This window comes from Orbilia oligospora (genome assembly GCF_000225545.1).
Source record: "Orbilia oligospora ATCC 24927 unplaced genomic scaffold scaffold00081, whole genome shotgun sequence".
Lineage (NCBI taxonomy): Eukaryota > Fungi > Ascomycota > Orbiliomycetes > Orbiliales > Orbiliaceae > Orbilia > Orbilia oligospora.
The window spans coordinates 876,125-889,807 of NW_011645638.1; the positions used below are offsets into that span (position 1 = coordinate 876,125).

At 43.6% G+C, this 13,683-nt stretch overlaps 4 protein-coding genes across 4 annotated transcripts; 2 read left to right on the forward strand and 2 right to left on the reverse strand.

Moving 5' to 3' along the window:
- Positions 1 to 1,764: 1,764 nt before the first annotated feature.
- On the reverse strand, positions 1,765 to 3,143 carry AOL_s00081g256 (uncharacterized protein; the record flags this gene model as incomplete). The annotated part of the gene is made up of 2 exons (XM_011125073.1): positions 1,765 to 2,079; positions 2,154 to 3,143. 2 exons carry the CDS (start codon positions 3,141 to 3,143, stop codon positions 1,765 to 1,767), a joined length of 1,305 nt encoding a protein of 434 aa, XP_011123375.1.
- Positions 3,144 to 5,940: 2,797 nt separating this feature from the next.
- On the forward strand, positions 5,941 to 8,357 carry AOL_s00081g257 (uncharacterized protein; the record flags this gene model as incomplete). Its single annotated transcript, XM_011125074.1, has 14 exons — positions 5,941 to 6,141; positions 6,241 to 6,266; positions 6,319 to 6,338; positions 6,396 to 6,418; positions 6,482 to 6,504; positions 6,557 to 6,645; positions 6,700 to 6,737; positions 6,798 to 6,927; positions 6,981 to 7,042; positions 7,097 to 7,145; positions 7,205 to 7,283; positions 7,339 to 7,815; positions 7,872 to 8,066; positions 8,132 to 8,357. The coding sequence occupies 14 exons, from the start codon at positions 5,941 to 5,943 to the stop codon at positions 8,355 to 8,357; spliced, it is 1,638 nt and encodes a 545-aa protein (XP_011123376.1).
- Positions 8,358 to 8,957: 600 nt separating this feature from the next.
- AOL_s00081g258 (uncharacterized protein) lies at positions 8,958 to 10,472 on the reverse strand (the record flags this gene model as incomplete). The annotated part of the gene is made up of 2 exons (XM_011125075.1): positions 8,958 to 9,550; positions 9,620 to 10,472. The coding sequence occupies 2 exons, from the start codon at positions 10,470 to 10,472 to the stop codon at positions 8,958 to 8,960; spliced, it is 1,446 nt and encodes a 481-aa protein (XP_011123377.1).
- A 1,626-nt stretch (positions 10,473 to 12,098) lies between these two features.
- On the forward strand, positions 12,099 to 13,660 carry AOL_s00081g259 (uncharacterized protein; the record flags this gene model as incomplete). The annotated part of the gene is made up of 9 exons (XM_011125076.1): positions 12,099 to 12,139; positions 12,260 to 12,282; positions 12,450 to 12,572; positions 12,648 to 12,670; positions 12,735 to 12,759; positions 12,814 to 12,928; positions 12,985 to 13,354; positions 13,410 to 13,497; positions 13,569 to 13,660. 9 exons carry the CDS (start codon positions 12,099 to 12,101, stop codon positions 13,658 to 13,660), a joined length of 900 nt encoding a protein of 299 aa, XP_011123378.1.
- Between the last annotated feature and the right edge of the window lie 23 nt (positions 13,661 to 13,683).

Here is a 13,683-nt window from a genome sequence, read left to right on the forward strand (position 1 = left end):
TATGTACATTCGGCTGCTTTGTTGATATATGTGGTGGATCTGCAGATGCATCTGGGATCGGTTTCATAGCACCCGTTGTAGTAGGGGAGAACACAATCAATCTAAGTAGTTTCACTTTAAGTTAGCAAAAATTGGCGCTAATCTTCAGACATTGTTCTTTAATATTTTCTGTACTAAGAATTAATATCGCTGTTAAGGTATGAGTGCTTACGCTGCATGACGGGAGCCCCACACCCCTTAGTGCTGCTAGCCCGAGACCCACTCTTGCGAGGAGCCATATCAGAGATATTAAAAAGAGGTTCATTGTGTATCATGAAAAAGCCATTAAAGTAATGGATCAAACTTCTGCTTTGAAAATATATCCCAGGATCCGACTAAACAGGTTTATACTTCCACAAATGCCAAACGTACTTGAGCAAAATCCCTTTGGCATGTGGGCCAGAATGGCTTTTAATAAGTTAAAATAGGCATCACGATCCTCAAATTCGCAACTTCGACGGCTATCGAAGTCTCGTCGACATATTCACAAATTCAAATCCAAAAATACCATCTCTGCATGTAAACTTCAAGCCTCATCGCAGTCGAGAATGTTGGATATTGGAAAAGATGCATGCATGCGCATGCCAAGGAAATTTAGACGATATTGTCGAATCATAGAATTTTGGTGCCGACAAGGCTTACCTGCCAATTTTATGGCGCTATGGGTGTTCGCGAATGTCCGATAAATTGATAGCAGGATGATTTTAGCAATCGATCGAGTGCATAAATTCTGCAGCTAACTAGTTGAACCTTCGATCGACACATTGTATATTCGATTGCACGTACAGATGTTGGATGCACGAATGCGTTTGTGCTTAATTAAGGGCGTCTGGATTGGAGATACCGAAGGTCATAATTGAGATTTCTTGATACGAATCCTGGCTGGTCTTTGTAAGCTTTATAAGAGCGCTTGTAGAAGGCGCAATATAAACGGTAGTATATATCTTCAGATATCCGAGTACATTCTCCGTAACTTCGAAACCTTTCAACCTAGCATTAAGACGATCTGTTGTGTCGTAATGATGTATTTTCCGCGAAACGTTTAAATTTACCTGGCATTTTGTTTTTGAGTCTCGATTCTAGTTTTTTTTTTTCGCAGGATTGTAACTTTAGATGCAGCAGTATACAGATATATATAAGTACCTACTTAGGTAGCTAACGAAAACTTGGAAATGGTACCAGTACAGGCCCACGCAGCTGCTCGCAGTGATTATCGAGCTGCATGTAGATTCACATATTCACACCACATACACGTGCTACATGATCGTCATTGTTTCTTCGTGCACGTTGTGTCCTCATTTGGAATGCCCTGTACCAGTAACCGCCAATTTTATGATGCAAAGACGGCCGATCGATAGCCCGCATTTCCAAGAAGTAATTAGCTAGTAGTGTTATAGAGGCCAACAAATTTTGTGCTACAAGTGATAAAGTCTGATTATGATACTGCGACTAGAAGCTAGCATGTGCGATATGTACTCTGAACATCGGAACTCGAGTTGCATATTGCATCTTCAAATTTGTAGAGTGCCCATGGCCCATCTAGGCATATATATATATATGATTTGATAAAACTAAAGCTGAATGATTCCCGGGACAGCTTTGATCTAGCTCATACGGTGTATATATACATGTAATATACTATACTATCGATATCGAATCTGATACTGGCGTCTCAAACGCCCGTTTCTTATTACGTATTTTTTGTTGACATTAAATCTTAAACCGTTATCCTGTTGCTGATGGGAGACTGCGTTCTGTCTTTGAAGCTACAGTAAGCAATCTGTCTAAGTTATACTGAGTAACTTTGCCTCGACAATGCTCTTCAAAGGCCAGTTGAGCCTCCTCTGACTTGAAAGCCCACTGAATCCCTAGCCTATCCTCGCCGTCAATCTTAATTCTGACGAGATCTGAAGGTTGTATTTCTTTCCAACTGTCCTTTTCACGATATTCGATGTCTTTGAGACTGAGAATATTGGAGGTTATGACATCTACGTCTTCCAAATATTTCAAATAGTGGGTATTCGATAATCGATGCCCTTCCTGCAACTCCAAGTATATTCTTGAAAGGACGGGTTAATTTTATCACCGCCCTCAATTGTTCCCCAGAGGCTAACCAGGTCAACGGAGGCTGCCAGTTCCTCCGAGAATTCGACTTCTGTGACGATAATCTGGGCTATGGGTATCCTGCGCTTAAGGTACCCTGCATAGATATCAGCAACCACCTTCTGTGGTGTCCAATATGTTACCGGTTCTGTTCCACTAAGATCCCCTCGGAGAGTTGCAAAATGGTACTCGTTGATTTCTCCGGTTTGGTGAATGTAAAATCGTGTAGCTCTCTCCAAGGTACTAGCCCTATAAAGTTTTGTCCTCGATCCCTCGGGAACCGGTGAAACATTTGTACTAGGTTGCTCTGTTGTACCTTCGAACTTCCCGTCTTTTTCATGTTCGGGGTACTGAAAAAATTTGACGCTTTCCTCAAACTGTTGCGCAAGGGACTCCAAAGCGCGGTAGGCCTCCCTTACGGATTCAATTGACCAGAATTCACAAGATGCTGTAAATCTGACATTTTCGTACTCCGGTAGAAGAATGGCTATTTTTAATCCAGTCGATATACCAAGCTCATCCATATACTCCCTCCAACCATCCTTCTCGTTAATCGCTTCTGTTCGAGTTTGACGTATCCCAGGGTCTGGAATAAAATCCACAGCAAAATCAAAGAAATTAAACACATGAATATCATGCATTGGGATCTTCGACCATAGATCCCAGATGTATTCTGCTCTCTCTGGGCAGAACCCAACGAACTCAAGTGTTTCTCGACTCTCCAGAAATACGGGTATCTCGATAAAATCACATGGCTTTGAGATTGCTGCAGAAGTAAAATGGTTTGTTCCATCTACGAGATGGGTAGGTGCAGGGTAACAAGAGGGTCCGCCTGAGCAAACTGATGGGCTGCTACAGCTCGGTGATATTGTGGATGGTGATATTTTTCGCCTGTTGTTGACAACGGGGTGGAAAAGTCTTCTTTCCTCGAAAAACCGGACTACTTCAGGACTTACAACGTCATATAATCTTTGACGGCCTCTAAGCGCGGTAGTAGCCATTTTAGAGTGTATAACTAGGCTTGTGCCGATTACTGTATATTCTAGGGCGAATCTGAGGGTTGTTAATGGACTGGTAACAGCGTCGTGAATTTTGGCGAAGAGAGCAGTTAAATACTCCGGGTTAGTGTCTCCATGTTATAGAGTCTATATTCAAGACCGGAGTACAAGTATTGAGTTTTTATAGTATATTGATATAATTCATTATTATTATTATTTTCTTGTAATTATATATATAATTAGTCAAACACCAGTGAGGGCCATGCATAGGATATATCAGACATCGGATCAACAAGATCAAGAGCGTGGCAACAGTTGCAAATATCGGTAAGACAGATTTAGCTCAAAAGCCCTCGTCGCGGGATCGATAGATAAATTCCAATAAAAGCTTTTGTGGTTATGACGAGTGTATGGATCTTGGGAACCCTTGAGGAATGATAATGAGAGTATCTAGATATCAAGTTTAGGAGGCCCAAAATGTTTGTCTTGACAGTTAGGGCGAGAATGAGCACCTCGACCAGGGCTTTATAATTATAAAGCGTATTTCAAGCTGAATTTATTGGAGTGATACCTACCTAGTAGTTCACGATTATATAGGCAAAACTTGTAATCTCAAGTATTTATGCGCAGAGAATACCAGTTAAAATTTAAAACTGAGGTGCTGTGTTCGTGGGTTTTATGAATTAGTACGACTTAAACACCGCAGCTAGCAGCGCTATGATCATGATCAATAAGTATACTAAGGTCTCAGAAAATGTGCTTGCTTCAGGCCGGCTTATCAATACCCCCTAATATATTAATAGCCATAATAACGTCATTTGATATATGATCAGGTCGTATAACAACCACCGGCAACTTTTTAAGTAGCTTTACAGCTGTGGTATTATACTTGGGTACTTGGGTACGTATACCTGGTGTATATCGACGTTCAACCCAACGGCTCGTCTGACCATGATCATGAGTTGTGCTGCTTACCTAAGTCTGGTCACAACCACATTTCAACCGGATACCTCTTCCATGTTCAATATAAAATATAATATCGAGGCTGAATTTCAATCTACAATCGTGCCTCACATGCATACACATCACACTGGAAAAGGTGAAACCCCAGATATCCCTCTACGATTGAAACCTACGGAGTTTAAATTAATCAGTACTCCTAGTCAGATGTCCAATTTCTCTCAGTGCGACTACGGACTGGTAGTTGCGGCTTCTTTTATTGCTGCTCAATATTACCCGACTCCGTTCCTTCTGGAAGCTGAATAGTTGCTTCCCTCCCAAGCCCGCTAAGCTTGTACCCTGGCTTCTCGGCTCCGGTTCTGATATCCCAAGCTTGCAAGGCCCATGAAGATCGTTGATGTGTGCTCCAGGATATCTTCCAAATTGCACAGTCAGCGTAGAGCTAAGCTGGGAGGGAATGAAGCAGGTCGAGCACGTCTTCCAGGTAAGCTACCAACCGAAAAGGCACCTATGACCGAAACCCGGTTTCCTGTTTACATGAAACATACAGTTACACACCGGCCTGGTCAGGCAGGCAGCCTTCGGAGCACAGATCAGAATTCGGTTGCACCCGCCTGTCACTGCAAAGATTCTTTTTGTGCATGCAAGCCACTGCCGAAACTCCATCTTTTCTTTTAAGAAAAAAATCTTTGCGAATCCCTGGCCGTTTTCTGGAGGACATGTCTCTGTTGGCCAACATGCAACAATATGCAGCAAAAATGCGCATTTTTGAGAATCAAATCAATAAGATTCGGATTCTATCGCTGCTTCTGCCTGATTAGCTCTTCCGGCCCTCGAATTGCACCATCATCGAAGAAATCCGGTTTGGGGTCGTGCGAATGTGGTCATTTCATGCATTGGAAGTAGTAATCGGTCCCCCACATGCGTCGTTCCCGTAACGCCAACCAACCATAGGCTCCCGGCTTCCTCCACACGAGCTAGTGGCATGCTTATCGAGATCTGGGTAGCTTCATATGTAGCCGACCATCTGCACGGCAAAAATCAAAAGCTTGGTTACAACGTTAACCCTTCGCGGCCCCACTTGTGGATACCATATCAATACTTTTCTCATCGCTCAAGTCCGCCTGCAGTGCAGCGACGGGAAGTATATGTTCGTTCTTCGTTTCCCCACTTTATCCCTCCCCGTCGATCCGCAAAGTACAGACGTACTTTAGCTCCACAGGGACGGAGTCGTGATACATAAGCAAAAAAGGAAACTGCTTGTGTAATATAATCATCCTTTCGCAAAAGCGAGGCTAAGAGAAGGTGGTTGCACATGGCATAGGTTACCTTGTGGCAGGGGTTAGCAAGGGCGATGGCGAGCTTCGATTTTCTCTGTTCTTCTGCCCATCACGTTCGCCGTTTATAACATTAAGAAATTTATTCCTTTCCATGTTGCTCTTGGCTGAAAAAGATAAGAAGAAAGCAAATTCCAGACCTTCTTCTCATTCAAAATCTGCTTTTTTTCAAAATTTTCTCTCTGGTTGTGTGGAATTTCGAAGTTGTGTTTGCGGGGCCAGGAATTCTTGTCTACCGAATTTGCGTTTTCATTACTAAAGATAAACTCAGGTGTCCGCTCCGAACATCCTCACGATCTTCGTCGGCGCGTGGCTCAAGTCGACATCGACAAAGAACTCTCTTTATACCTCATACGATACCCAGCCCTTGGAGACGTTTGGAACTCCACTCTCTCAGAATACCTTTTCCATTCATTATCTACAGGAAAAACCTACATCGCCAAGTCCTCCACTATCATCGACGTCATTAGCAGGGATCCTCCCGCTCCCAAGCATTCCCCAAAATGGCAACCAACTCAACACAGAGCCACCGTGAAGCGCAAGCTTCTCCGGACCCAGACGTCAAACTCGGTCTTGCAGACGAAGCCGCACGATCAATCATTGCTACAAATTTTGAAAATGTAGAAGATGATGGAGTACTCGAGGAAGGGTCGTTGGACCCGAGGTATAGAGCCAAGGCGACAATTTTGAATGCCGCTATGCAGGTACGACCTCATTATTCGCTTAGAGTCTTACTTCGGCTTGCTGTTCTGTTTAAAAAGTAAATAAAAAGAAAAGTAGATTACTAACGTTAATACTTGTAGGATATGGGATTTGGAGCTTACCAGAAGTATGTACTTGAATAATTGGACTTAGGAGGGGTTTGCTAACTTGATTTGCAGATTTCTGTTTTGCGTTTGTGGTATGTTAATTGATCATTATGGTCTTAAATTAAGAGGTTTATGCTAACCCTGCTTAGGATTCGGATGGTTCATCGATAATGTAAGCAATTGCGACTCAACAAAAACTCACATAAGATGGTATAGAACTAATTTATCTCCCTAGATGTGGCCACAAGTCACAGCAATGTATGTCCTCCAAATTTTTCTATAGTCTTGTCTTCCACTGACCACCAACTAGCATTTTGTCATCCGTCCAACGAGAGTTTAAATTCAAGCCGCCATCGCTTCTTGCGCTATCACAGAACATCGGGTTGCTTTTCGGGGCTGGTATGTTGGTGGACGCCGGCCTATTTTGAGGGAGTCGAAACTAAGGATTTATAGCTGTCTGGGGTCTCGCATCTGATATTATTGGTCGACGAGTAAGAACCTGTCTATCTTTTTTCTTTTCTTTTATAGCCCGAACTAACACAGTTACATAGTGGGCGTTCAATCTGACATTGCTGGTTGTCGGCGTCTTCGGCCTGATCGCTGGAGCTTCCCCCAATTTTGAGGCTCTTGCTGTCTTTGCTGCCCTCTGGTCCTTTGGTGTTGGTGGTTCGCTACCAGTCGGTAAGTTTATGGGATTGAATTCGATTGATAATATGTGAGGACTAACAATATAGATTCCGCCATCTTCCTTGAGTTCATCAATGGCAAATCCCAATGGACATTGACACTGCTCAGCGTATGATAACCTCTCTGCCAATCCTAAATGAACAATACTAACTTTGATGTTCAGATCTGGTGGGCTGGAGGCCAAATTGTTGCCAGTCTCGTCGCTTGGCCTCGTAAGTGTTAAAAAAGATATACCACGAGATTTTTAACTTGTCTAACACCTACAATATAGTAATCGGAAACTACGGATGCCCCGATGCCGATACGTGTACCAAGGAGAACAACTGGGGGTGGCGATACTTCGTTTTCGCGTAAGGAACCCGCCCTTCAAATGCGTATGAATACAATCTAACCAGATTCAACCAGAATGGGTGGTCTTACGCTGCTTCTCTTCGTCATTCGATTTTTCATTTTTAATATGTACGAATCGCCCAAGTACCTTATGGGCAAAGCCCGTGACGCCGACGCCGTCGATGTCGTTCACAAAGTCGCTGAATACAACAAATTCGAATCATCCCTCTCACTCGACCATCTTGAAGCCGTTGACCGTCAATACCGCTCTTCAGAATCCGATAATGGCGACCGCCCACAACTGGAAGACTATACCACTGCATCTGCTGCTCTCCGAAGAAACCTTGAGAAGTTCAAGTTTGATCACATTAGAGCGTTGTTTAGAACTAGACAGTTGGCATATTCCACTAGTTTGATAATCTTGCTTTGGGGAATTATTGGACTGGCTTTCCCTCTTTACAACGCCTTTTTGCCCTTCCTGTTGACGAACCGAGGCGCAGAGCTGGGTGAGGATTCGTTGAGTACTACTTATCGAAACTATGTCATTATTGGGTGAGTCTCCACATAATATCAACGTAACCTGGATAAATTGTGCTAACAGTACCCAGTGTCTGTGGTATTCCCGGTTCCCTACTTGCTACAGCAGCCGTCGAACTCCCAAGGCTCGGAAGAAAGGGTGCCATGTGCATTGCCACTGTTTTGACAGGTGTATTCTTGTTCTTGAGTACAACCGCAAAGACAAGTTCCGCCCTCCTTGGTTGGAACTGCGGGTACAGTGTTACATCGAATGCGATGTACGGGATGTAAGTACCTCTCCGATTCAAACCACCGCAGATTTGGGAGCTACATACTGATAAATATTTTATAGTCTATACGCCTACACCCCAGAAATCTTCCCCACTTCTTCCCGTGGCACTGGGAACGCATTAGCTGCTTGTGCCAACCGTGTATTCGGAATCATGGCACCCGTCATCGCTGGATACGCGGATCTTACAACCAGTGTTCCCGTGTATGTTTCCGGGGCACTGTTTATCGCAGCGGGAGGAGTGATGTTGCTCTTGCCTTATGAACCGAGGGGCAAAGCTAGCATGTAATGATTCTTCCGAGGTTTTTTTCTAGCCGATTTGTTAGAATAAAGGCGGGGTGTAATTGTAAAGGAACTCGGGAAACGTGTAGATTTCTCGAAGTGGTTTCTTCTGTTTTGTGGCCTTGTTGAAGTTGGGTACACTCTTTTTTTTGGTGGCGAGTTTGGGTTCTTCATATGATCATGAGACCATGGCATTGAATCTTTCTTTATCAATATTTAATACGGTGGTTTAATCCCTCAAAATGGGATTTTGAGCTCAGCCTAGTTGATCATCTCTATACTTTGTTTGGTTTCCTTGGGAGAATATTTTTTTCAAGAGATCTAGTACTTATATATAGCTACGAGCTCATGCATAGTTTTGCGAAGCGCTGTTAGAAGAGATTATGAATTGTAATCGTGAATCATTATTTTATATCTACCTAACTTACAATATTATCAAGTATCCAACTTGATTATAACCAAAACTATACCAAAAGTCCAAGCGTATGCCATCAAAGAGCGAATACATATATATACAAAGGCCCCTTCATACTCCTACAATAACCCAAATATACAAATGCCGGAGGAACATAATTTAGAAGAAAAGCGAGAGGAGGAGAGAAAATATTTACTTTTTCTTCTTCGGAGGTCGCAATTTTGTTCCAAAATGTCCGGTTTTGTTGTCGGCCGCCTTTCTACTACCGTCCATGCTTCTGAGCCATCCGTATACCGTGCCGGCATAAGTGCTCGTTCCGAATCTCAGCTGATGTCCTCGAGCAAAATCATGTGCTTCTTCCTCTTCCTCTGCCTTCTGTTTTGCAAACTTGGCCTTCTCACGATTTCTGGCATAAACATCTTCTAATCTTGGAAGATCACCTTTATCGAGGGCCAAATCCGGATCGGTAAGGTCCGAGAATGGGTAGTAGCCTAGGAGTCTTGGTTTGTAGATTCGTTGACCTCTTTCGAGGGATGCTATTTTGTCAAGATCTTCTTGTTCGAGGGTCAATGAGTCGACGCGAAGGTTGTCGTGGGCGTGTGTGGAGTCTTCGAGGTATGGGATTGTGACCATGCCGTTTGAGATGTGCCAGGCTGTAAGGAGTTGACGGACTGTTATTCGGTATTTTTCGGCGATGGAGATTAGGACTGTGTCGAAGAGGAGGTTTTCGTAAGCGGCGCCTCTTTCTGGGGTTCTAGTACCCATGGGCATTGTGGCTACTGGGGCTGTAGGTTTTAAGAGTTTTGGTTAGTTTTTGATGGTTAAAAGATAAAGGATGAATGGGGAGGACGGACTTATTCCTAAGCTTTTGTTGTACTCTACGAATTCCTTTTGTTGGAGGTAAGGTGTGATTTCCATCTGATGAACGACCGGTTTATGCTTCGCATGTTCGAGGAGAAGGTCTAATTCCGCTTTTGAAAAGTTCGCTACCCCTAAGGATCTTACTTTCCCAGCTTCAAATTGTTCTTCCATCCCCTTCCAAGCCTGTATAAAATCTATCTCCCTGCCATTTTTATCCTTCGGCGGGTCCGAATGATTCGCCTTCGAAACCCAAGAGACAGGCCATCTCATCACCCATAGATCCAAATACCCGGTCCTCAACCCCAAAAGAGTATTATACAACGCAGCCTTCGGATCATGATGCCACCAACTCTCCAGTTTCGCAGAAACGAACAAATCCGAACGAGTAATATTCGTCGCAAGCGACCAGAATGAACTCTGTAGGAACGTCTCTGGCTGATTAAACGCAGAATTCATATCAATATGTCTATACCCCTTCCATATCAGATCCTTCCAGGGTTTGGGCTTCTGATCTCGATGGACGTAGGCTTGATAACCTAATGCTGGGATTTTTACACCATTTGAGAGTGTGACCGTGGGGATAGGACGGTTGATGAGGTTTTGGATTTGTTGTTGTCGCTGGGAGGTTAGAGAGGCTTTTGGAGAGAGGGGAGCGGTGGGGGTGTAGGAAGTTGGGTTTTGGGGGTCGATTCCTGCGCGGATGGCGGCGTAGAAGTCGTCGAGAGGGTCTTCTTCTTCGCCTAGTGGGATTGGGTGGGTGGTGCTGGAGCTTTGGGGCCTGCGGTGGGGGTGGAGGAGGAGGGGACGGAATGCGACCCGTGAGCGGGGGAGGCAGCAGCGGAGCATGATGCGGGGAGAGAGGGTTATTGAAGCATGGGAGGTGGGTGGTGATGGAGCTGGCCAGCGCTGGTGATGGCGGTTTAGGGTGGTGTGAAAATTTGGTGTTGTGTTGGATTGGTGTTTCAGGATGTTCCGAGGCTCAAATATCACATTGCAATTGGCGGTTCAGTGGAGCTAGCCTGATAACATGGCAGGACTGAGGAAAGAAAAGAGATTTTGACCTTTTCTAAAATTATAGAATCTCTGCATTAGAAATATTAATCAAAGAAGTGGTGTATACTATAATATTATATATTCCGCTGAAATCGTAATACTAATGTATATTGGTTTGGAACTGCAGTACTGGGCGAAAGAAGACGAGAGGTTCGAACTTATACTTGATAGATGCCTCCATAGCTATAGATCTACTATTACCCTCATCTTTACCTATTTTGTGGTGTCAAGCGCAGTGTTTACGTAGTGTTCATCAGTTGCATTATGTTGCATACTAGAGTTATATAGTGAAAGTTGAAGTTCAAGATCGTCCCCAATTGTATCCAAGCATACAATTACTCACATATCAGGCACACTGATAAATTTAAACTTTATTAAAATAGCTAGAGAACTAACCTAGGTACCACATTTATTCCAAGATGTAGACTTTAGAACCTGGCAATCAATCGGAATTAATTAGACACTCAATCAAATGCCGACGCAGCTAATAGTAATTATTTGAATCAATCGGAGAAGTATATCTTTCACAAGAACAGATATCTATTGATGAGATAGATACAATATTGATAAATTATAAAGAATAAAGACGTACAATCCCGATTAGAACAGTAATTCAAGATATCATTTTGAGCAAAGCATGCAATCGATATCCGTAAACCGGTGAATATTTAATCCGTAACTTTGTCAGGATATTACTATTATCCAAGATCAACGTTACAACGTTAACGGGAAATATTAAACAGGATTTCTCAACAAGTCCCCGATACTAAATCCCTGCAAAAGAACGTATAGACTAGACAAAAGCGAACTCATTAATTCGAGCATGATACTGGATTGTCCTGCATATGAAATAGAATGTTGCAGAATGTGCGTTGTGGGGGTTGTTCTGGAGGACTTACCCAAAGCGGTTTAACGTGGCTGGCATCGGCCGCGGCTCGACTGATTCAATGACCTAATTAACTAATCGAACCAATCCTTGACCTGGCTCAGGTTTTATTATGACTGACTCGCAGTTAACTGTAATGCCCGTGAGACTGTTCCAGAAAATTTAATTAATTCCGCGCCGTGCAGCACAGGGCCCAATGGCTTTTTGGTTTTTTTTCTCTAGTTCTTTTTTGCGTTACATATTTTACTGGAAGGCGCCGGGAAATTTGTAATCTGATGCCATTCAATTGGCCTTGATCTTTTTCTCTCTCTTTTTTTTTAGTTTTTTTCTATTTTGATGCCTTCGAAGCTTTAGCTCTTTCCTGCCTTGTCCTGCTTTCCATTCTTTTCGTTCTTTCTTGCATTCGCATTCCAACATTTCCCGTCGTCATCAAGACCTCATCAAGCTCTCCCTTCAACCTTCTTATCACCACTCTTCTCTCTGGAAGACGCTGCGCACCTCTCGTTGGCATAAATGGAATAAACCTCGTCACGATGGGGGACAAAAAGCAGCAAGGGATTAAATATCCCTTCTGGTAAGATTACCCCCTTGCTTTTCTTCTTTTTCCTTGGATATCCGACTGCTGCACTCAAGCTGTTTTGAGGCTCAGCTCAATGCAATCAATGAGCTAACGCCGACACCGGCCACACTGTAGGTTTGGAGGCGCTAGTTCTATGTGTAAGCCACACAGCCCCCCCCAATTCGATTCGCGACAACCAATTGTCGATACATAATCATGTTTGGTTATTTGGCGACTGTCTGGACTATGGTTATGGCGATACTGGTTTCTTCTAGGGAAAAAATAAGAGTCGTCTAATGAAATGGTTGTTTGGGAATTGATATAGGGGCTGCCGTATTCACACATCCACTCGATTTGAATAAAGTACGATTGCAGACGGCAAAGAAGGTTGGAAATGGACCCAAGCCGGGCATGGTCGATACGTTTCGAACAATATTCAGAAATGAAGGTTAGATCGCTGGTGGTGTTATTGTTAAAGAAGGGCAAGAGGGAGAAATGCTGATGGAGATATCGTCAATACTAGGATTCCTTGGACTATACAGCGGGGTAAGAGTTCGGATCACTCGGAACAGCTTGAGAAGTCAAAGACTGATGATAGAATCGTGGTTAGTTGACGGCTTCGCTCTTACGGCAAGGTTGGTAAACTGTTACACGAGCGTGGTTGTTTGGAAGGTGCTAACGATTGACAGCTACTTATTCGACCGCCAGATTTGGAATATACGAGGAATTGAAAGGGATGGTTAAGAAGCCTAACAAGGAGCTTCCATTACCCACGTTAATCGCATTATCGAGTACCAGTGGATTGTACGACCCCTACATCTCGATAGACATAGCGGAATGAATGGCTAACACCCTTATAGCATAGGCTCTATAGCCGGTAACCCTGCCGATATCATCAATGTTCGCATGCAACAAGACGGCGCTCTCGAACCCTCGAAACGGCGAAACTACAAAAATGCCATCGACGGAATCATCAAAATGGTTAAAAGCGAGGGGATTACATCACTATTTCGAGGTGTAGGACCGAACAGTGGACGTGGAGCACTTATGACGGCCAGTCAACTTGCTAGCTATGACGAATTTAAGATGTTATTGCTGGGTACTGGGATGTTTGAAGACAATCTCATGACACATTTTGTTGCAAGTACGATGGCCGGAGGAGTTGCGACTTTGATATGCTCCCCAGTTGATGTGGTTAAGACGAAGATTATGAGTTCACATGATCCTGATGTAGGCTTCTCCTTTACACTAGGTTTAGAAGGGCTTGGCTAATGAATGATGATAGGGTATTCTTCATCTACTCAAGGAGACGACCAAGAGGGAGGGTATGACATGGGCTTTTAAGGGGCTTTTGCCATCTTTCATTCGATTAGGTGAGTTGATAACAGCCTACTTCAGAAAAAGACCTCAGAAGTGATACTAATGATGCTCGCAAAACTAATAGGCCCCCATACCGTCCTAACATTTGTTTTCTTAGAACAGCATAAGAGCATTTGGAAGGCAATCTACACTCCTCAAGAAGAAAGACTATCCTAAAATCTATATACCCTAGGTTCAGA